The sequence below is a fragment of the Parus major genome, chromosome 8, assembly GCF_001522545.3.
Source record: "Parus major isolate Abel chromosome 8, Parus_major1.1, whole genome shotgun sequence".
In the NCBI taxonomy this organism is placed as follows: Eukaryota; Metazoa; Chordata; class Aves; order Passeriformes; family Paridae; genus Parus; species Parus major.
Genome location: NC_031777.1, coordinates 27,048,887 through 27,070,930, shown reverse-complemented (window position 1 = coordinate 27,070,930; position 22,044 = coordinate 27,048,887). Strand labels below are relative to the sequence as shown.

Here is a 22,044-nt window from a genome sequence, read left to right as displayed (position 1 = left end):
CTGTCCTGTACATCTGTCATTCACTTCAGTTCCTGAAATGAACCTCTTGAATCCTCAACAGTTTAGTACCATGTGTAGGGATGGGAAGTGGCAGAGGTTGAAGACTTAACACCTTTATGGGGTTCAGCTGTTGAATCTGTAGATCCAAACCACCGGAGCCAGGGATGCACACTCTGAATTCCCTGTTAAAATGCTGACTCAGAGAGGCAGACTGGGGCAGGAGAGGTGATGAGGCCAGATGTTCCATCCTCACAGTACAGCCCTACTCTGCTTGCCTTCCATTTCCAAGGTGTGTGGGCTGAAAGCCCCACTTCTGGATCCTTTTGCCTCGGGCAGATCTCCTAGTGTGAATAATGTCTCTGTGGTGTTTTCTTTGAGGGATCCCAAAGGCATCTTTCTCTGCATTTAATTTTCTGTCTTCTTCCAGACTTCCCTCTGTAGTGTTTTTTCTGCAAAGCCCATGCTCTGGCAGCCTTTTGCCACCACTACAGTTTTCTCCGTGCTGGAGCCCCCTTGCCAAAAAAAAATGTTGGTGGTAACCTAGTCTTTCAGACAACCCATCCTCCAAGAAATAACCTCGTGGAAGAAGAGCCATCTTAAGCACAATTTATTGTTTTCCATGGGCTGGGGTCTTCCATTCCTTGGGTGAAAGAGCAGCCTCTTACCCAACTCTCAAAATCTAGGGCATGTTATGTCTTCTAAGTAATATTCATTCAGTTAAAGGGAGTGTGTTTATGTTTCTCATGTTAAAAAAGGGGAAGGGAAAAAAAAAAGAAAGGGAATCTGAGGTTAGTGTTTTGCTGGAAAAATATCAAGACTTGATTGGCAATATCCCACTAAACCACAAGTTTGTAGGAGAGAAAACAAACCCATTGGATTTTCCAAACTATGCCTATGTGTTTTATGGAAATGTGTCCCATATAGGTCACTCATGCTCTTATTATAGCTGTGGCAAGTGCATATATAATTGAAACACAGAAATACTACCTCATGCTGCTCAATGAATGAAGGAGAAACAAATCTTTATTATTGCTGGGTTCACAGAATATATAGGAACACTATTGTCTCTCTTTTATTATTATTATTATTATTATTTTAGTTGGATTTTTTTTTTAGGGCCGGTTTTAGCTTTCAGATGTGTTTTATTGTCTGTGGGAACATGTGTTTTACAGACCTGTCATGTGAAAGCCATTAACAAGAGGAACTGGAGGAATAACAATGAGCCACGTAACCGTGGTGTGTCTACTCCCCGAGTTCAACGCCGCGCCGGGCGCGCGTGAAACCGGATCGCGCCCAGCGACCTTAGCGCTTCTCCCCCTGCCATCCCTCATCTGGAAACCTAAGGATTTTTTAAGTGGCCCATTAAAACAGGATTGCTGGCATCAGAGGCAGGCTTCTGGGGCCAAGCTGGCTGGGCATCAAAACGGTTAAATCGCGGAATGAAGATCAGCTGGATTCACAAGAGATGTCCGAATTTATTTACCAAATCTGAGCTGGGCGGGCAGTTCTGAAACTGTTCCTCGCTGGTTCTTACATGTGGTGGAAACTGTCCTGCCTTGCCAAGCAGCTCGGGGCCCAGAACTTGCAACTAACCCATTTCCAGAGTTTTTGAGAGGATCTGAAAGGGGTCCTGAGCAGTGGCCTAGACCATTATTGGGTACCTGGAAATTTTACTTCAGTGTGTGTTGTCCCTGCTCAGAGGTATTGGAGTTTTTTCTTAAGACTAACAAAACCCTGTAGTAATCCTGGCTTAGGCAAACCCATTAACATATAGGAAAAGGAGCCAAAGTGGATTGCGCAAAGTGAAATCCAGAGAGTGGTTCATGTGGAGAACATGGGGAGCATTATTTTGATGACACTTCTGGACAAACATGGATTGTGCCCTTGCTAATCACATCTAGGAGATGATGTTCACTACAAATGTACTGTGGACAGCTTTGGGTCAGACCCAAGAGCGCTTCATTTTTTATTTATTATTTTTGTTCATTTTAGAAGGAAAAACCCTCTGATGTCTTTGACTGCTAGCTGTGTAAACAAACCCACAGATACTTAAGCAAGTTAGTGGTCGACAAGTATTCCCTAATGCCTTCGGTAGGATCTGGGTGTGAGACCTGTTGTCTTGGCCCTAGGACAGCTGGAACCACTGTGCATTTGTTTTTCCCCTTACCTGGGTTTCGCTCTGCAGGTGGGAGGAGGGTTTCCTGTACCTTGTGGCTTGTGATTTACTCTGAACATGGGTTTCAGGGAAATTGGGGCTTGGTTTTGTGGGGATGTAGTGCTCCTCTCGATGATGGGCTTAACAGCAAGGATGGAAACTGAGGCAAAGGGAAGGAGGGTGCCCTGCCCAAGGTGACATTGTGGCTGGAAAACACCCTTCTAGGTGTTTCTAGGTTTGAGGCAGTGTTGTATTTGTCTGAACAACTTCAAAACCCACAGAGTTACGGACATGTCACAATTTCTGGGTGTCCCTTCCGTACCGTGTGTCCTGACCCACGTTCTTGAGCAAATCTGCTCCCTGCCTGGGGCAGAGATCCAGCCAAGCTGTACAGACACAGGAATCCTGCACTGAGGGTTTACAGACAGTATTTAAAACCCAGACTTCACGTGGCTTTATTGTGACTGAAGGTGAACAGGCTCTGATGGGAGTTCATCGGCTTTTGTGGATGCTCTGGATGGGTGTCCCCTGGCTGCTCAAAGCACATGGTTGGTGCATTAGTAGGTGCGAACACTGGCAGAAAACTGTCAATACACCCCGAAAATACAAAGAGGAGTGAGGCTTCAAAGGCAGGGAGGTGATGGGGATGGAGAGTAGCTGGGCTGGCCAGGTAGGAGAGAAGCCCTGCGGATACTCGATCCTGCCGTGTTTGTTTGCACAGCTCTGGGCTGCTCTGCCCGGTGCGCTCGGAAGAGCATCGGGCCCTCCCCGGAGAAAAGTGCCAGATTGGTTTTCATGGCCTTTTGCAGAGGGATTGCTCCAGGGGTCTGTTCCTGTAAGTTAATATTTGCAGTGCACAGGGCTTAACTGGAACCAGGCTGCGCAGACATCTGATAACCATAACAGAGGAGATGCTTTTTCCCTGCAAGACCAGCTTGGAAAAACAAATCCCAATGCTATCACTATTTTCCCTTTGGAAAGATAGCGATATGGAAAGAAAAGCACCAGGAATGGCGATGGGTGGTTTGCAAGAGGTTTTCTAGTTGAATTTTGGCTTGGTGGGGTTTTTTTTGCGAGCTGCTTGGTTTTGCCTGTATTGCTGATGGCTCTGGTTGTTGTCTCCCCTTCCTTGTAGCCGGGTTGCCCTTCCTCATCATCGAGACAAGCACAATCCAACCCTACCAGAGGGGCTTCTACTGCGACGACGACAGCATCAGGTACCCGCAGAAGAACGTGGAAACCATCAACGACGCGGTGCTGTGTGCTGCGGGCATCCTCATCGCCATCCTGGCGGTAAGTCCCACCTCCAGAACCTCCTGTGTCCCCCAGGGGTTTTATTGGCACCTCTTTGTCCTGCTAATGCCGATATCTACCCGGTTCGCATCTCCTCTGCTGATCGTTTGACTTTTGTAAGCCTGGAGTTGCAAACATTTACAAATGAAAGGTTGTAATGAGAGGAATGAGATTGCTCTTGAAGCTTGTAAACAGGCCCAAAGCTGTTTGGGCAAGTCTGTGTGCTTCACAAGAACTTATTCACCCTCCAGTAGGAGTTCAGAGTGGAGGCAAAAACACTTGAGTGTCAGTAAAGACTTGGCATGGTTTGTCCCTATTCAAATAACTCGTGGTATTTGCCTATTTTATAAGCTTTAAAAAACAAAGAAAGGATACATCTTTTCAGCTAACCGGTGCCTGGAAAATTTAACAGGTTAGTATTAGGTTTTTAAGAGATGGCATATTACAGCCATTTTTAAAAGACAATTAAAACCTTCCATGGGGAGCGAATTCCCAGAGTCCTCGCTGTAAAATGAAGTTAATGTCCCGCCTTCCCAACGCCTCTTCCTTTTCCTTCTGCCAGTTTTTCTAGAGCTGTGCTAGGATATGATTGCATGGCAAGAGCTTTATTTGTCAGCCAAAAAGCTGAACTCAGCCCATGAGCTGAGCCTTCTGATGCCCAGGAGAAAAGAGCTGTCTCCTGGTTGTTGCTTAAACACTTCCAGCTAAGATGAAATTCCCCTGTGAAAAGTACCTACATTTTCCTTCTCACCTGCTGCCAGAACAGCTCAGGTGCTTTCCCAGAGGTGCCACCTTCCTCTTGCTCCTTCAGCTGGGAGGGCTGGAGATGGAGAGGTCAGGAGCACTTGTTCCCCTTTCAGCTTTCCTCACAGATGGAATGTCATGGGCAGCAGATATTTTAGGATGGCACAGTGCCTGCTTTGGTAACACCCCATCCTCAGCCTTGCTGCTTTGTGTGGTGAATGTCTCCATCATTTCCTCATCTCTCCATCATTCCCTGACCATGTGGAATCAGAGCCTGTTCACCTTCAGTCACAATAAAGCCACGTGAAGTCTGGGTTCTAAATACTGTTTGTAAACCTTCTGTGCAGGATTCCTGTGTCTGCACACACTCAGCAAAGCAGGTCCCCAAAATTGCCCTGTCCCTCTGCCCCCTCCCTCCCCAACACAAACCCAAAAGGTGCCAGGCCCCCAATTCTATAAATACAGCAGAATTTCACCCTGCAGGTGAATGACCCCTGAGTGTGGAAAAGCCATAAAAATGAAATGAAAAAGCCTCTCATTTTCGCATTACTGCCGGAGCTATCGGCACGCCAGCTCCAAGCAGAGTGTGCTTCTGATCCCTAATGAGGCAGTGGCAAATACAGGAGTTGGAACAGAAACTGGAAACATAATCAGCTGCCTGTGTGATCCATCAACTCTCTACCACGAAATAGCAGGTCAATTAAAAGAGAAAGAAAATCCCCAAAGAATTGGATGTTTCTGCCCTGGTTTCACTGTGCCCACAACAAATGTAACTTAATAAGGTAAATTCAAAAGCTCAGTTATTTGCTGTTGAGTGACACAAATGGCTAACAAGGAACTGAAGGAACAGATTTCTTTGCTATGGCAGTCTGCATGGAAAATTCAAGTCAGCCTGACCTCCTTTTTCAGATGTAACCCAGATACCAGCATTACTGTAGCATAATAGGAATTCCTTCCAAATCCACAAAGCACTGACTCCTCTCCTTTCAATCACATCTTTTGCCTTTGGAAGGCAGGGCAGTGGTTACGAGGACTTCCAGGGATGGCTTTTGGGATGGAGCAGCCAAAATTTCACACCCTTGCTTTATGTGGTGTCACAGGCAGTCTAGCCTGGGGTAAAAAGGTCCAGGTCATGTTTTAAGTGGCTTGAGGACACCCAGAGAGTTTGCTAAGTAAACGGCAGAGGCAAGACCTTTGCTTCCATCAGGATGGGAGAGGATATGCATTTGGTTTGAATACCTGTGTATTTACTGGATTCAGTCAAATTTCCATGCAGATGACACTGGAGAGGCTCGTGCCTCTGGGCTGTGCACTCTCACCTCTCTCCTGACTGCCCTGCTTGATGTGATGTTGGTGGTCCCTTGGATGGCCAGGGGAAGGTGACACTCCTCTTCCTGAGCCTTGTAGGGCTACCACTGCTGTGGCACCGTGTCCCCACACCTGACAGGTCTTGGAGGGCTATGAAAAATTCCTAATAAAATTAATTTGCTAGGTGATCTAAGTTACACACCTGGATTAGCTGGCTGGTTTACAGCTGAAGGTGACACGCTGCAATGTGATTAGCACAGAGAATGTTGCACCCAAAGCAAGTGAAAAGATGCTATTAGAGCATTAGAAAAGCTCTAATGGCAGGCTAATGGATTGCTGGTGATACCTTATAATAACAGTAAAATGGATTTGACAACTGAAAGTCTGCAGAAAGCATTCACAGACAGAAAAGTTTGATGTTGGCTTCTCTCTACTGAACAACTTTTTTAAATATGTGTGCCAGGGAATTGTGCCCATCACCTGGGAATGGCAGATGTCCCGTGTGGATGGCTCGCCAGGAGAGCAAGGCAGGAGAAGATCTTGATATCTTTAAAACTTGTTTTCTTTTCAGGGTGTCCTTCCAGTCTGTGCACATCTGTGCTGCATTAGTTTTTCACCGTCCTGCTTTATCTGGGACAGCACTGCCAAAAAAACAAGTTTACCCAATTTTTATCTTCTCATTAAGTTGATCCATGGCTTTCACTAACTGGGGAGGGTTCCTGGGTACCCAGCAGCATTTCAGTGAGGGAATGAAGGCTCCAATTTACAATCTGCTACATGTGTGCAATTACCCAGACCACCAACAGTGAGAGAAAAATATTAATTCCCCAGACTTTTGTTGGTCCCTGTTTAAAATGGTCACATGCCTTTCCCCAGGCCAAGAGCCTCAGGTTTGCATGGATCTTTTTGTGAGTTTGCAGTAATGGCACATCTCCCAGTATCAGATATCATCCTTAATTTGTCTGGTCTTCCCTTTGTGAAAGCCACGAGAGCCTCAGAGTTCCTTTTCTTGTGAATTTGGGCATTTGGGAGGGGACCTGCCCTTGTGCAGGAGCCTCTGTGTCCATCCTCCCTCTGCAGGCCTCACGCCAGTGGATTTCCTGGCTGGCAGCTTGTGCTGGAAAGAGGTTCAAAATGGAGATAAACCATGGTCTTTGGAGACTGTGAGGATTGAAATGATGCAGCTCCCTAAACAAGCCTTGGTCACTACCAGATTTCCAAGAGGAAATCTCAGCTGTGACGTGCAAACCCCAAATGGTGGTGCAGCCACTCAAAGAATTCCTGTGCATGGTAGCTGCTCTAGCTTGGTATTTATTCTCTGTTATTACAGTTGTATCTCTCTTTGATAAAGCCTGCTTAGCTGCAATTTCAGCTGCCTTAGGTCAACCTTTGTTTTTTCAAGCCCTGGTACGAGTGAGTTCAAACAATGATACAGCTTCACTCTTCTTAGCCTAATTGCCATGCTTTTCCAGTTTATTAGTTTCCAAAGGTTGTGCCAAGCTTTTAAAAAAGGTAGGCAGGGGAGCCTCGTCTCCTGCTTATGGCTGGCAGGCTGCCACACCAGGAGGAATATTGCTGGCTGCTCCAGAAAGGGATTAACATGAAGGCATTTTTCCTGACATATCAAAGTCCCCGTGACTACAGAGAGGCAGGGACAAGGGGGCATCCAAAAAAATAAAAACCACAACAAAAAACCCTCCCAAAACCTCTGCCTCAATTTATTACTCAGGTATAAAAACATTTGGAGTAATGAATGAAATCCTAAAGCTGTAAATCCGGAGCTTAAAATTTAGATGAGTAGCGTGACGGAGAACAATTTAAACCTTTGGCTCTTTGGGAGAGGTGAGACTTTTGGGCTTCATTTCACAGCCTGATTTTCATTAACCTGCCTTTTAAGAGTCATGAGTGTGGGAAGTTGGATCCTCTGCTCCCTGACAGTGATTTATGGTGATATTGTCAAACCTCAGCACCCCTGACACAAGAAAAACACAATCTGCTGCCATGTGATGATGGCAAGACCCCTCGAAATGCCCCAAAATAGCTGGACCTTTTGGAGGCCTTGAGAGGTCTGAATTGGGTCTGCTGGCAGCAAGTTTTGGGCCAGAATCTGAAAAATTTGGGGCTTTCTGTTTCTTCCATTGTTGTGTAAATGATTTTGAGGGAGGAAGATAAGCAGGCTGTGGGTTTCTTTTCCTCCAAAATCAGTTTGATAAGAGGGGTAGTGTGTCTGGCCTCTCCTTCCCAGCACACACTAATTCTTTATCTTTATGTCAATTTTCTTTTCCCACTATGCCAGGTGTTATTTCACTTTTGTAGAGATAGGCCAACATGCTAACCCAAAAATCTACCCTTTTTTTGTTTTGTTTATTGGACTTTTCCATAAACATCCCGAGCACTGGGAGGGAAGAGGGGGAGGATGGAGAGACACTGGGCCATGGCAGGAGCAGATTCCTGCTTTGGGATCCCACAGCCCTGCGTTCACCCCCTGCTTTTGCTCAGCGATTTCCCTGCTCCCTGACCTCTCTGTTGTGCTTCCCTCGCAGATTATAACGGGAGAGCTCTACCGCATCCACTACCTGAAGGAGAAATCCCGCTCCTTCATCCAGAACCCCTACGTGGCAGCTCTCTACAAGCAAGTGGGCTGCTTTGTTTTCGGCTGTGCCATCAGCCAGTCCTTCACAGACATTGCCAAAGTGTCCGTCGGGCGCTTGCGGCCGCATTTCCTGGCCGTTTGTGACTTGGATTTCTCCACCATCAACTGCGCCAAGGGAGTTTACATCCAGAACTACACCTGCAGGGGAAATGACAGCAGGGTGCAGGAAGCCAGGTGAGAGCCCGTGGCACCAAAGCCAAGGGTTGCTGCCACTAAATGTGTCTCAGGTTTCTCTGTCAGCAGTAGAGGGTTTGAATCTAAAACTGAGAGTGGGGTTAGTTTGGATATTAGGGTGAAATTCTTCCCTGTGAAGGTGGGGAGGCACTGAAATAGATTTTCCAGAGAAGCTGTGGATGCCCCAGCCCTGGAAGTGTTCAAGTCCATCTTAGATGGGGATCTAAACAACCTGGTCTAGTGAAAGCTGTCCCTACCCATAGCAGGAGGGTGGAATGAGTTGGTCTTTGATGTCCCTTGTAGCAGAAACCATTCTAGAATCCTGTGAAATACTTCTTTTTCTGCGAAGGCCCAAAAATCCGTTTTCCAGTGAGCAGCAGTTTCCCTTGGGAAGTGTGGCACTCAGCTGAATAATATTTCTTTTCCTTTCTCTTTCCTCCTACACTATTGTTTCCCTGAGCTGCCGCTCTGTGTGGGAATTCACCCCCAGAGCTGAGCTCATGGTGAGCAGCCCGAGCTGTCCCGTGTGTCACAGCAGAGCTTCTCCTCAGGAAAGGCTCCACCACACAGGCAGGGCTGCCAGTGCCTCTCCACTGAGCTCTGTCACCTCCATCAGACACCAAATTTTGACTTTTCCAAGGGCACACTCCTCATGCTGCAATCAAGCAGCTGGAGAAGTTGCTCTCTTCTCGTTTCTTTCGGGTTTCCCGGTTATTTGAGGCGAGATGATGAGTTATTGGGCTATCCTGGAAATAACTGCTGTCCCATGAGTAGGCCAGGAAGGGACAAACAATGCGAGCATCCTGTCCATCCGTTCGCTTTCTGCCTCACCAGCAAGCAGGGCGGATAACAGGGGTTTTATAACCCAAAGAACTGGGGGTTGAGAGTCCCTGTGCTCTGGCAGCCTCAGATGCCACAGGCAGCTCACTGTATTACAGGGAGAATTCTAATATTGAGGATTATACTGGCTGGTTCTGAGCACCTGCTTTGTTTTGCAGGAAATCCTTCTTCTCTGGGCACGCGTCCTTCTCCCTATACACCATGCTGTACTTGGTGGTAAGTGACCTCCCTGAGCTGGTTGATTCCCTGTCCCCCTGTCCCACATTCTGTAGAATAACGGGAGGATGAGTGTTGGACATGGAAAGTTGGTTGAATTAAAAAAAAGTCTGAGCTGTTGGTGGGAAGATCCACCCTCAGCTGTGGTGTTATTTGGGATAGAGACTCCTGAGATGATAGCTGAGCTGTGTGTGCAGCTTTGGGATGTGGCCAAGGTGGCAGCTAAATCCAAATCCTGCTAAATTTGTGGATGACCTGTGCAATTCTGTTGGCCCCACGTTGTGGTTTCCACTGTGGAGAGCTTGGGGCGAGCCAAAACCTTTCAGGGACGGAGGGGGAGGATGCGCTGCCGTGTCAGGAGGTGATGCCTGGTTCCCAAATGTGCCAACAGAGCAGGTGGAGCAGCCTCTGCCTGCCTGGTTCCGGAGGGGAGAGCTGGGACTTGTTTTCCTTTGTCAGTGAGAAATGGCTCTGCCCTTCCTGCTCTGGGGCTGGGGCCGGGGTGGCTGCCAAGGTGCTTCCTGCCAGGACTGCGGGAGGCAGCACTGCCCACAGGGGCTGGACACACACACACGCCCTTCTCCGGGGGTTCACAGGGATTTGTGTCTGGTTCTCCTTTTTTATTTCATTGAAAAAATCAAGTTTCGTGTTGCTTTTAAGATTTGTGCTCCTCCTCCTCCATCCCTGCTAATCTGGGACTTGCAAGCAGAGGAACAGAGCTGCACTGATAAAAACATGAAACATGAGCTTTTATCTGTGAGCAGTTCTCCCCCCATCCCTCACCCTCTGGAAAGATAAGTGACCACTGCTCCCTCCTGCCTTTTCAGCCTTGGATCCCCCTCCCTGTGAGCAACTCCTCTAACTGAATCACTGAGCTTTCCAGGCAGTTGTGGGCTGCATATTAAATTCCTTCTTTGTTTTCCTTCTTATTCTGTTCTTGGAAAACTTTTGAATTTCTTCAGTGAACGTTTTGGCTGCTTCCTCCCAGCTGTATCACAATAAAGAGCTGCCTTGGTGATGCTTCACAGGAGGCTCAGCCCATCGTAAAACTTTGTGAGCTGAGTTTGGAAGCCATCACTCACATTTATTTCTGTCATTTATTTCTGGGAAGGTCTGTGGGCACTCAGATAAGTCAGCCCTGAGATATTTTCCAGCCCAGCATCTGGGAACAGCAAGGGGTGCCAGTCCCTGTTAAGATGGTGATGGCTTCTCTACCAGGGCTTGACCTATTTTCTGCAGGTTGCTGGACAAACTTTATTTTTTTCATGTGTTTTTCTGAAAATCCAGCACTTTTGGAGCAGGTGAGAAACAAATGGGAATACAGAGCTTGGGGGGCTGATGGCAGAGACCCCAAAACTGCAGAGTGGGTTCCAGGTTCCCACAGGATGCACAGAAAACCTGCATGGCTCATTTTCCATTTTTGCTTTGCACCAATGCCTGCTGCCTGACATTGTTTTTAACTTTGCAGCAGGCTTCAGAGGTGGTGTTTAGCTTGTGTGTGATGCTTCAGATGCCTCTGGTCTCTCTTTGCTGCCCTTCCCTGTCCCCACATGGGAGCACTTGAGCTGTCAGCACTCCCCAGACTTTGCCCCACACCCCCTGACCCAGGACAACAGTCTGCTCCACTTATCCCTCTCTGTGGAGGGGGAAATCCCTTTAAAATTATCTTATTTTTAATTTTTACCTTGTCCCAAAACTGTGATGTGGCTGGTAGCAGACTCTGGCCAGCTGTCCAGTTGCCTTGTGCTTCAAGATGTCAGGAAAAATTACATCAAGTATTTGGTGATAAATTGAAGGAAAAGTCAACTTGAGACAAGACAAGTGAGGCAACGATCTTAAGGCCCTCTTCCACCTAAATGATTCTATGATTCCAGCTGGTCTAGCAGCACCCTGCTCTCTATCACTCCCTGGTCTCTGCCAGAGCCTGACAGAGAAATCTCACAGAAAAAGAGAGGAAGGAAATCTGACACATTGGAGAGGCTGATAATATCAAAAAATAATCACAAGAAAAAGGAGATTATAGTAAGCCAGGGGGATTTTATTTGATGCAAGATAAACCCTGCTGTCTTGCTCACCTCAAGGAATGTTGAGGTGTTTTGAAAGCCTGGTAGGAAGTGTGGCATCCACCATGCCAGTGCCTACAGGAGGTGTGTTTGGTGGATTTAATCAGGGAATCATCTCAATCAAGATAAAGCAGGTGCTCCCCTGTTCCTGGGAAGTGAGGGCAGGTTGCTGCCCACACTTTGGATACCAGGAGTGTGCCAGGAGCTGCTCAGAGTGGGGGTATCCATGGGGCTGAGTGTGTCCTGCAGAGGCCTGGCAGATCAGCCGTGTCCTGAGCGTGTTCCTGATTGAACAATACTTCATATTTTAAGGATAAGTCACTTCCCGTCTTTCCTGGCGTTCCCTGGCTTCACTCTCAGAGCCCATTCTGAATTCAAATGTTTTCGAGTTTGCTTCACCTGGTGGAGAGGGGTGCCAGAAGATTCCAGTCAGTCTATTAAAAGATCCATGGATTCCCACGCATCCCTCAGGGATTGCCTGCAGCGTGGGGATGGATTTGTGCAGATATTTGGTGAAGAGTGGACCAGTGACCACTGCTTCCCCATTTCCTGGCACTGCAGCAGAGCCCTGTGCTATCCATGGGCTCCTAGCAAGAAAACACTGAGGGATGCCAAGCCCTGGAGGGCTTTGAGGGAAAAGTCTCAGGGAAAGGCACTTGCAGTGCAGTAAAACCCCCTGGGATTTAGTTCTTCAGGGCTAAGTTTCTCGCAGCCTTCTTGTCACCAGGAATACTCAATTAACATCAGGCCTTTGTATAAAAAATTTAAAAGGGGAAATAACTCTTGGGTAATCCTCTTTGTCCTAATTTTCCTTGCTTTGTTACTCCTTGGCTGAGTGAGCTGTAATATGTATTTATAGCAGGCTGAGGAAAGAGGGGGTATGGAACAGCTTATTCCCTGCAGCCCCCTGGAGCTGACCCACACCTCTTTGTTTTGTTTCTGTGGATGTGGGGGTCTTTGCAGGGAGCAATGGATGCTTTCCACTCCCCTTGTGCATGTGAGACCATAATGCTGATTTATTTGCAGCATGGAAATTGCCTGAAATCACTCGAAGGGTGCAGAAAAGCTAAATTTAAATATCCAAAAAGCTGAATTAATATCCCTCAGCAACGTTGGCCCACTCTGGGTAAAATGCAAGCAAACCTTGTGCATTTAATATGTGTCAGTGGGTGAGGCAGAAGACTTCAGAATGGGTTGTGGTGTGTTCTGCTGATGTAAATGGAAAATGTGAATGGTGCTGGGTTGATGTGTCAGGGGGAGTGTGAGGCTTCTCCCTGGAGCTCCGTGCTGAGGGGTGGGGAAGGTGCCCTGGTACAGCTGAGCAGTGATGTGCCCTTGTGAAGGAACCTCTGTGGTGGTTGTGGACTTGGAGTTGAGTTTAGGGGTGACTTAAAGAAGAGAATAAAATGGAATTATATTGGAGGGCAAGGCTGAGCTGTGAACTGAGCTGCTGAGCTGCTGGGCATATTTTTGATGGGGTGAGAGGGGGCTGTGCACTCAGCAAAGGCAGGGAAGAGGCAAACAGCACATGCTGAGAGGTCTTTGCCCATCTCCTTTCCTCCCCTTCTGCCCAGCTTGGTGCTAAAACCCAAATTCTGCATTCCCCAGCCTCCAGCTGGCTTTGTCCAGCCAGGGCCGGGCATTACACTGGGAAGAGTTTGGGCTGGAAAGGTTTTGGCCCTGTGGCACTTTGGGTCCCACTCTGCTTGCAGATGGGGCTGCAGAAGGAGGTCACTTGGGGTCAGCCAGCCAGGAGCAAGCCCAGCTGTTTCCCAGAAGGAAGCTTTAGGTGTGACCAAGGGCTGCGGTTGATGGAGTCCAGCCCTGTGGTGCGGACAGTGTGAAGGGGACGGGATTTCTGGAGAGCAGAAAGCCCAGGGAGGCTGGAGGTGATGCTCTGAGCTCCTGCTGGGACTGCTCAGAGGCTGTGTGTGGCTGTGGGCTGTCCCCACCAGCACTGTGGAAGTCCCCTGGCACAGGAAGAGCGATGTGACGTCCCTCGAGCCATCTGCTTTGTGGTAACTCAGCCTCTGCCAGGAGACGGCGGATGGCAGCTCCAAAAAACTCCCACTCTGTGGGATCCCATTTCCCCCACCCTTGCTCCTGTTGGTGCTCCTGCTTTTCACTGCCCTGGGATGATCTGTGGTGGAAATAACCCCGTTTGTGGTCTTGCTCTTCCACCCCCTCCCGGGAAGGGCTCCATTCCAGCTCCACATTCCCATCCAAATCTGTCAGTCTGCAGCAGGCAGCATTTCAGATTTGCTCCCAGGAGGCAAAAAATAACAACAACAAAAAAAAATCCAACCAAAAAAACCCAAACAAAACAACAAAAAAAACCCCAAACCACCTTCATAAGCAGATTTTCAGATAAATTTCTAGGAACTTCCCATTTCTTGGTAATAGCACTAATTCCTGCTTTAGGGAAATTCTGATCCTTTCAGCCTCCAAATTCTACTTTCACTTTTTGACCTTATCAACTGGGTTTTACTTTCATACTGAGGGCAGGGGCAAAGTCTGGAGCACCCCAAGTCTTACCTTGAAAGTATTTAGGGGATCCTGGTGTTTGAGAGCAGCTGTTGTAACACTGCATGTTCATAAAATACCTGTGGAATATGAGGAATGCTGTTATCCTCTCTTTTTTTATCCTTATGAATGGGGAATAGAGCAATTTTTCCATGGCTTTTATTGTGGCAGTAAAAGAAGCTCAGCTGAGATCCTCACACTGAAGCTTCAGTGTCTGAGGGGCACCTGTTCAGGTGGGTTTTTGTCCTCCAAGATATAGAGGTGTGGGTGTGCTGGGGACACCCAGCATGCCCCACACTGCTTTTTACCCCTTTTACAGAGCTGAAGATTGCACATAAGGGACACAGTTCAGCCTTCAGCCCCAGAAGTGCCTATTTTATTATGCCTTCAAACTTGCTGTTTGCTTTTTATTGCTAATTTTTAACTGATACTTTGCACTCTCACCTCTAGATGACTTTTTTAGTCCAGGCTTGTGGGATGGAAAGATTTGAGAAGATGTCCAGACCATGCAAAAGTGGCAAATGTCAGATTATCCAGCAGCAAGTTTCCTTCCTAAGGGATTTGGTAGAACTGAGGGTGATGCTTTTCTTGGAGCTTTTTTTTTGCTGGCAGCAGCACGCTGGAACCTGAGTTTTGCACTGTCAAAAACTCAGTTGAGGCTCTTGAAGATGAAAATAGAGTCATGGACTGGTTTGGGATGGAAGGGACCAGGTGTGGGGTATGGGTTGTGCTCTGTGGGGCTGTGGCTCTGTTCCCAGGCTCAGGCTGATTTGCAGATATTTTCCCCAGAATCACCATGTGCATTAGCCAGCACCGAGCTGTTCTGGTGCTGCTCCCTTCCATGTTAATTGGCCAACAATCTGGATAATTTGGAGCATCTGCTCCATTCAGATGATGTGATGTTTCATTTCTTCTGAAGAGCCCAGTGTGTGTTCTTCCCAAAAAGGGGCAGATACAGCGTTTATACAACAGCCAAACATACTAAATTGGCCAAAATGTATGCTTCCCCCTTATCAGCTTCCCAATTAGTTCTGCTTTCATAGGTCATTTTATGCTTTTATGTTGTCATTAAGTTATTTGTGGTTTCAGGGAGCCCAGTGAGAGCCTCATTCCCTTTCATATCGAGGCGGTGCAAGCTGCTCTGGGTGTGTAAAAGGGATCATAAATGGGGGAGTAAACCCCTCTGATGTAGCAGAGCCCCTTGAAGGACGCTGGGTCTGACCCCAGACCCTTCATTTAGGAGCAGGCAGAGCAGAGCTGCGGGGCTGGGCTGCAGGAGCTGAGCAGCTCTCGCCTCTCATTTTCACACCCTTTGTGCCTCACTGCTCCCCAAGCCTGGAGGCTGCTCCTCCCTTCCCACAGCCTTCCTCCCTGCGCTCATCCCCGGCAGGAGCTGCTGTTTTCCTGCCCTCTCTTCCCGCCCAGCTTCCCCGTTCCCACAGGAACCGGCCGTGCCCGCAGCCGGAGCGGAAACAGGCCCGAGATAGTCACGGCAGGCCTACAATGTCTGCTTGACATCACCCCAACGTCGTCTTTTTGGGGCTGAGCCGGGGCTTTGCTTGTCATTCCCACCCAGGGAGGGAATTCCCAGGCCATGTAGTGGGGCAGCTGCTCTCTGTTTCCCTGAAAACCCCACGGCTCGGGCCGGGAAACGCGATGGGAGTGTTGGAGGGTGGCATTGTGCGCATTGTTGGTGCTTGTGGCCGTGTCTGGGAGTTTTCAGGGTGGCTCTGAAGCTTTAGCATGCTGCATTGTCTTTCTTTTCCTCTGAGAGATGGTATGAGTCCTAAATACCCCAGATTTGGGACCTTGTTATGCATTAATAATGCCGGGGAGGGATTTCTGTACTCGGATGGTGTTGTGTGGAGGCTGAAGCAGAGATGGGGTGCAAGGGTCCCAATCCCCTGGTCCTGGCTCACTGAGGAAGGGCTGTGCCCATCCACCTCTGTCCTCATCCCCTCCATGGGTTAAAAATCCCTCCAGAGGCCACATGGTGCAATGAGCATCCTTCCTTTTTGCCACAGGGCCGTGGATGCCCCACAGCCACCCCCTCAGAGCAGTTGCTGTTGCGTTTCGGGCAAATTCGCACCAATTAACGCAACCTTTTTTTGTTTGTTTGTCTGTTTGTTTCCCTCTCTTGGCACAGTTCTATCTGCAGGCCAGATTCACGTGGAAGGGAGCCCGCCTGCTGCGTCCCCTGCTGCAGTTCACCCTCATCATGATGGCGTTTTACACCGGGCTGTCCCGCGTGTCGGACCACAAGCACCACCCCACCGACGTGCTGGCAGGCTTTGCACAGGGAGCCCTGGTGGCTTACTGCGTGGTGAGTGTGGAAAACAGGGCAGGAGCAGTGCTGTGGGAATAGCAGAGCCTCTGCAAGCCCCAGTTCAGCTCGGGGGATCCCCTGTCACACCTGGCATGTGCCGGGAGGCACTGTGCGCCAAAGGCTTGGTGCAGGCAGCTCGGGGCACTGGAAAGGTCTTCAGTCAGGGGAGGGTATTTGCCTCTCCACCAGAAGCTTTGGCTTCTCTAGCTGTTCTCAGTTAGGCTTCTTAGCAAGCTCCTCCAGGAGCTGAGCAGAGAGTCTGGGGTGCTTGGGATTCTGGCTCTTCCACACACACTCCATCCAAAAACTCGTGTTATCCTGATGAGGAGAGGCTGTCTGATGGCTGATGGATTTCCACAGAGCAAAAGGGCTGGTGAGAAAGCGGCCAACAAAAGCTGTGCCCACTTCAGCTGCTGGGCTGGTTCTTGTGCCACTTGCTCTCCAAAGGGTGACCTGATTGCACAGCCCTGTAACTCGAAGTGACACACAAAGATGTTTTAATTTGGCAGGATGGGGGGCACCAGGTCAGGCAGCTGCCTCAGATAGACACAAAGGGGGCTGTGGTGGTTTCTGTGTCTGTGTGAACTCCTGAAAACAAGATTTTTACAGCTTACCACTTTTTATGGATTTTTTGGGGTTTTTTTAAACTGTTCTAAAAGTAAATCAGCCTCGGGAACAAGGAGTTAAGTTCACCAATATTACATTTTGCCGGGAGAGAAAATAGGTTATTTATGTACTTCCCACCCGTTGATAATATTCCAAAGCCAAAACAAAAATGTCATTGTTGGGAAGCTTTTATGGAGTATTATTAACTCTGTGAGCAGTAGCTGTTGGATTTTGCCATTGCCCGGTGCCCATGTCCCACGCAGGGCTGGCAGATCCCGAGGGGGAGGCAGGAGAAGTGTGTCTTTATGCTGGGAAGCGGGATAACAGCCATGTGGAAGGGGAGTGGGGTGAGGCAGTCCATCCCTGGATGGTTCCAGAAGGACAATAGCTCTCCGGATGCTTGGGATGGGTGTCCGGATGCTTCCTGGCTGGGACGAGCAGCAGGCCTGGCTGTCCCCTCCCAGCCCTCCAGCAGCTGGAAGCTGTGCTGGGAAGGGGAGGCTGTGGCAGGGCTGGGATTGCTTTCCTGTGTCATAGGAAGCAGCTGCCTGGAGTTTCTCAGGCAGGCTCGGGTTTGCCTGCCTGGGGCAGCCTGAGCTGCTCTCCCAGCCCGCTGGTGGAAGGGGCAGTTGTGTCCAAACGCTTTGCAGGAATGGCTCAGTAACCTGGAACATCTCAGGCTTCAGCTTAGCACTCAGGGCAGGGTTTGAACCCAGCCCTTGTCTCATTCCATCGGCCTGCAGAGAACCAGCAGTGTGCTGTTCTCCAGAACCTGCTGGGAGTCTTTGCCTGGTAGGGCCTGGCAGACTTTCCTACGTTTTGGGAGGTGGCAGCAAGGGACAAGAGGAAGAGTCATCCCAAAACACCCCAGAGTTTGCACTGAAGGAGCAGTTTAGAAGCTTTCTGCTATAATCCCTGTTATGTCCTGGGGGCTCTTGCCCAGCTCTCCTGCACAGGCTGCTCTGAAACAGAGGGAGGCACCTGGAAACTCATCACCTCCAGCCCTGAGTGCTCCCAGCCACCCCTTCCCCAGCAAAGCCTTCAGGGTCCACCCTGCTGATAGCCAAGGGCTGTAAAAACACCTCAGTTATCAGGCCATAATTTTCAGTAGAAACCAATTGTGGATTTCATCTCCGAAAGGCTGCCCGAGCTTAAACCCAGGTCGTGCTGCAGCAGACACGTTTGTCTTTCAGTGCCTGAAATAACAAGCAGAAGGCATTAATGTCAAGCACTTCCAGCTGATGAAACATTCAGGCTTGGACCCAGGGTGAAATACGACGAGGATTTCTCAAATAGAAATAGTTTCTATGCGCCTTGTAGGCAGCTTGCTGTGCCTTGTGTGGTTTATGTCTCATCTGAGGGAGAGGGAAAAGGGGAGATGTCAGAAGGACATGCTCCCAGTGTTGCTCTGGTTAGCTCAGAGGAGTTGTTTTAACCTCTCTCTGTGTATGATTAAAAATTGCTTCAATAGGATGAAAAGTAATAGGAATTGTTAGGTGGCAATGTGAGATACTGGCTTAAAATGCTCTCAGTCTTCTCCCATCAAGTTTTCTTTATGGGTGGAGAGCACCTTCTACAGGAAATGGAGCTAATCCAAGTGAAAAACTTAGCACGTTTATTAGTCTTTTTTTGTGTTAAACACTTCAAGCATTAGGAGGATTTAGCACACTTTTAACCCCCAAAGATCACGTTTCATGATTCCTATAAATGTTTATATAACCTCCAGCCATGTTAAAGTGAAATACAGTTTAAAGAGAAATGAAACCTCTTAAGCAGTCTCTGAATGAAACCCTGAAAAGCAGCACAGTAAAAGTAAAAATATCCAGGATGACACTCTGCCATAACTCATTCCTGTTAAAAATAAGGACCAGACTCAAAGCAATCCCCAGATGCTTCTTGCACTCAGCAACCTCCTCCCATAAATTGATTTGTCATGGCTATCTTGGTGCAGAAGTTGGACACCTTTTTGATTGGATCCAGCTCTCAGAGGTGGACAAATGAGCAAGATGGCACCAGCAATGCACCAAACCAGACAAATGGGGGGTTTATAGCTATTAACAACCCAAAAGAAAGCCAGTGCCAGAGCAGTTCAATGAGGTTTTACACTGGGATGCTGCAGCAAGGGGCCAGACTCCAGCTTGTGATCCTCGGGATCATCAGCTGGATGCTGTTATTTACCCAAACATACAAAAATGCTGCCATTTGGATGCCCTGTAAACAACTTTATCAGCTCTGTTACACAACCAAACAGCCAGACACCAGCACATGCATCAAGAAAAGAACTGTTTTGTACGCCAGCTCCTCCTCTGCTTTTCCACAAAGCAACACCAGCTCAGCTTCCTTCATCCTTGGCTGCAGTTGTAGGAGTAAATTGCTGCTTACAGCAGCTTTGCTGTCTGTCCAGCCTGAGCCTTATCTGCTGTGCTGATAGGGGCTTGCAAAAGTTGTTTCCAAGGACAACTTGACCTGCTGCACAAGGTTCTGGGAGGTTAGAAAATGTGGAGATGCAGGTAGGCCAAACCTTTGCTTTCTCCCTGCATTAGCCAGCCTGGAAGTCGTAATCTAATATTATTTCTTTGAGCACCTTGTAATTATTTTTTTCCCCTGATTTATCTGGGTGTTTAAGTGTTGTGTTTGAGTAGTGTGGGAGAAAAAACAAATGTAGGGCTGATTAATACAGCCATGTGCTGCTCATCCTGGGATTTCAGCTCAGCAAACCCATGGCTTTAGTCCAGATTATTGGGGGTTAAGGATGAGATGAACTGTCAAATATGTGCTGGCAGAGGCAGTGGGTGGCAGGACGGAAGTTTGGGGCTGTGGCACCAGGTGACAAAATGATAAATCCTTGCCACTTCTTGCTTTGCTCCATCCAGAGGATCTGTGCTGACTCTTTTCCCTTCTGGCACAGGGCTGAGGTTTGGCAAGGGTGAAAGTGCCCTGGTCCTGGAAGGCTGATAAGCTTTGTGCTGCCGCTGCCAAAGGAGGATGTGGAAGTTTCCTCCCAGCACTTTGTTTCTTATTGTGTTGCTACCTTCCGAAATTGCCAGGCCCTGGCTTTTTCACATCCGGGAGAGGGGTTACATCACGGGATATTTAGGAAGAAGGAGTCAGGAATAGCTCCTCCTCTCCTTAGCCTTTGGTTTCCACCAGACCCCAGCTCTGTACTGGTGCCTTGGTGTGGCATGAGGAGCATGGCTCGCCATTGACTCACTTCTGATAGCTTTTAACACAGCTTTGACTTGAAAGCTTTTAGTTGCTTACCTGATGTCTGGCTGAATGAGTTGTTTCACGCCAACTCCATCCCTGAAACCACTCAGGATGAGTCAGGCCAGCCCTTTGGAGACCTTTGTTATTTTATTAGAGTGCAGGCTGTGGATCTGTTTCCTGGCTTTTCAACCAGTTCAGCAGAGGTCTGGGTGTTGCACTCGGTGATTACGCAGTGAGAAATTAAGTTGCCCTCTCATGTTTTTACAGTTTTGGGAGGTCTAAGCCTTTTTCTCTGCTGTACAGAAAGGTGGTAGCAGGTGCTTGGGATTTCACAGCTGTTACAGGCAGGCATTCAGAAAGTGCTATTTTTGCAGCTTAAAGATGTGTATATATATCTGTAAACCAACTTCTTGAACAAAGCATCGCCCACTGTGGCTAAGTTTGCCTTTTCCACTCATTCCTACAGGTGTTTTACGTCTCAGATCTCTTCAAGCCCAAGACAAAGACTTGCCTGCCTCCACCTCCCATCCGGAAGGAGATCCTTTCACCTGTGGACATCATTGAGAGGAATAACCATCACAACATGGTGTAGAACTTCGAGGAATCAGATGGGCGTTGTATCTTAAACTCTTTTTTTTTTTTTTTTGCGGAAAAAAAGTGACTGCTGACAGCAACTACCTGCTGCTCTCAAATCTCATCAGACAGTAGAATGTAGGGAGAGACTTTCTTGCCCAACCAGTAAAGTCTTACTCTGTGGTCTTTTCAACTTACGACATTTGGATGAAAGGGGTGGTGGTGGTCAACTAAGGCAAAGGCGACAATGAGAAAGGAAAAAATAAACCCCACACAACACAAAAAGCCGAAGAAACAAAGAGAGGTGCCGGAGTTCTGGATGTGCAATTGGTTTGAGTGTTCATGTTGTAGTGAACGCCAAATTGTTCCTAGCTCAATGAACACTAAAGGGTTTTTGGAAAGCTGGCCATCCTAGATTTTTTTCTGATTACGAAGATTTCCAATGCCTGCGAGAGAAAAAAAAACCAACTCACGACAAAATTGTATAGCACTATGTATGACAACAGCACTGAGTCAAGATCTGGGGTTGGTTTGTAAGAGTTGCTTTTTTCTCTTTTTGGTCCTAGTTTATTTTTGCCTCCTCTCTTCCATACTGTGACTAAATTTAGAAGAAGCTTGCCCAGTCCAAGATCTCCGAAGGGTCTCTGTTCTCTCTGCTCACACTACACGCCTTTAACGAGCGGCCCCGAGACGCGCAGTGAGGCCGGAGAGCTCCTTCCTCCGTGCAGAGAAGCCACATTTCTTCCTCCCCGCCCGCTCCCTGCCGAGGGCTCACCCCACCCGAGCCCCCCTCAATGAAAAGAGCATCCTCCACTTCCCAGCCATCCCCTTTTTCACCCCCACAAAAATAAATCCCAGCAGGTTTTTGTGGCGGTTTGCGCCAGGGGAGCGGCGGCTCTGCCGAAAACTCGTTCGCACTACGACCCCGGGGCTGAGTCCCGGGGAAACTTTTATTCTGCAGTTTTGGGACGGGCTGCTGGGCGGCACGTCCTGGCCTGGGTGTCAGTCGGTTTGTGCATCCCCTCCTCTCCTCCTCCTCCTCCTCCTCCTCCTCCCTGGGGCACCCCGGGGTGCACCATGGCAGTACCAGGTCCTGTGCTCCGCTGGGTCACTCCGGTGGGAAACCAGCTGTGCCTCTCTCGGGTGTGATGATGAATTTTTCTTTTGCCCAGAAGCCACAGGCGCTTGGTTTGCAGCCCTTCCACGAAGTGCATTTGCAAAGGGATCCCGCAGAACACGCAGAACGGCCATTTGCACATCCTTCTCACAGAATCCGTCCTATCATTTCAACTTATAGCAAGCTATGATTTTTTTTTTTTATATTATAAATATTATATAAATAATGTATAAAACCTTAAAAATT

At 48.4% G+C, this 22,044-nt stretch overlaps 1 protein-coding gene across 1 annotated transcript; it reads left to right on the top strand.

Moving 5' to 3' along the window:
* Positions 1-3,205: 3,205 nt before the first annotated feature.
* Positions 3,206-20,776, top strand: PLPP3 (phospholipid phosphatase 3; the record flags this gene model as incomplete). Its single annotated transcript, XM_033516409.1, has 5 exons — positions 3,206-3,448; positions 8,044-8,327; positions 9,326-9,383; positions 16,116-16,292; positions 20,575-20,776. Coding segments are annotated over 5 exons (888 nt in total), but the record flags the coding sequence as incomplete, so codon positions are not given.
* Between the last annotated feature and the right edge of the window lie 1,268 nt (positions 20,777-22,044).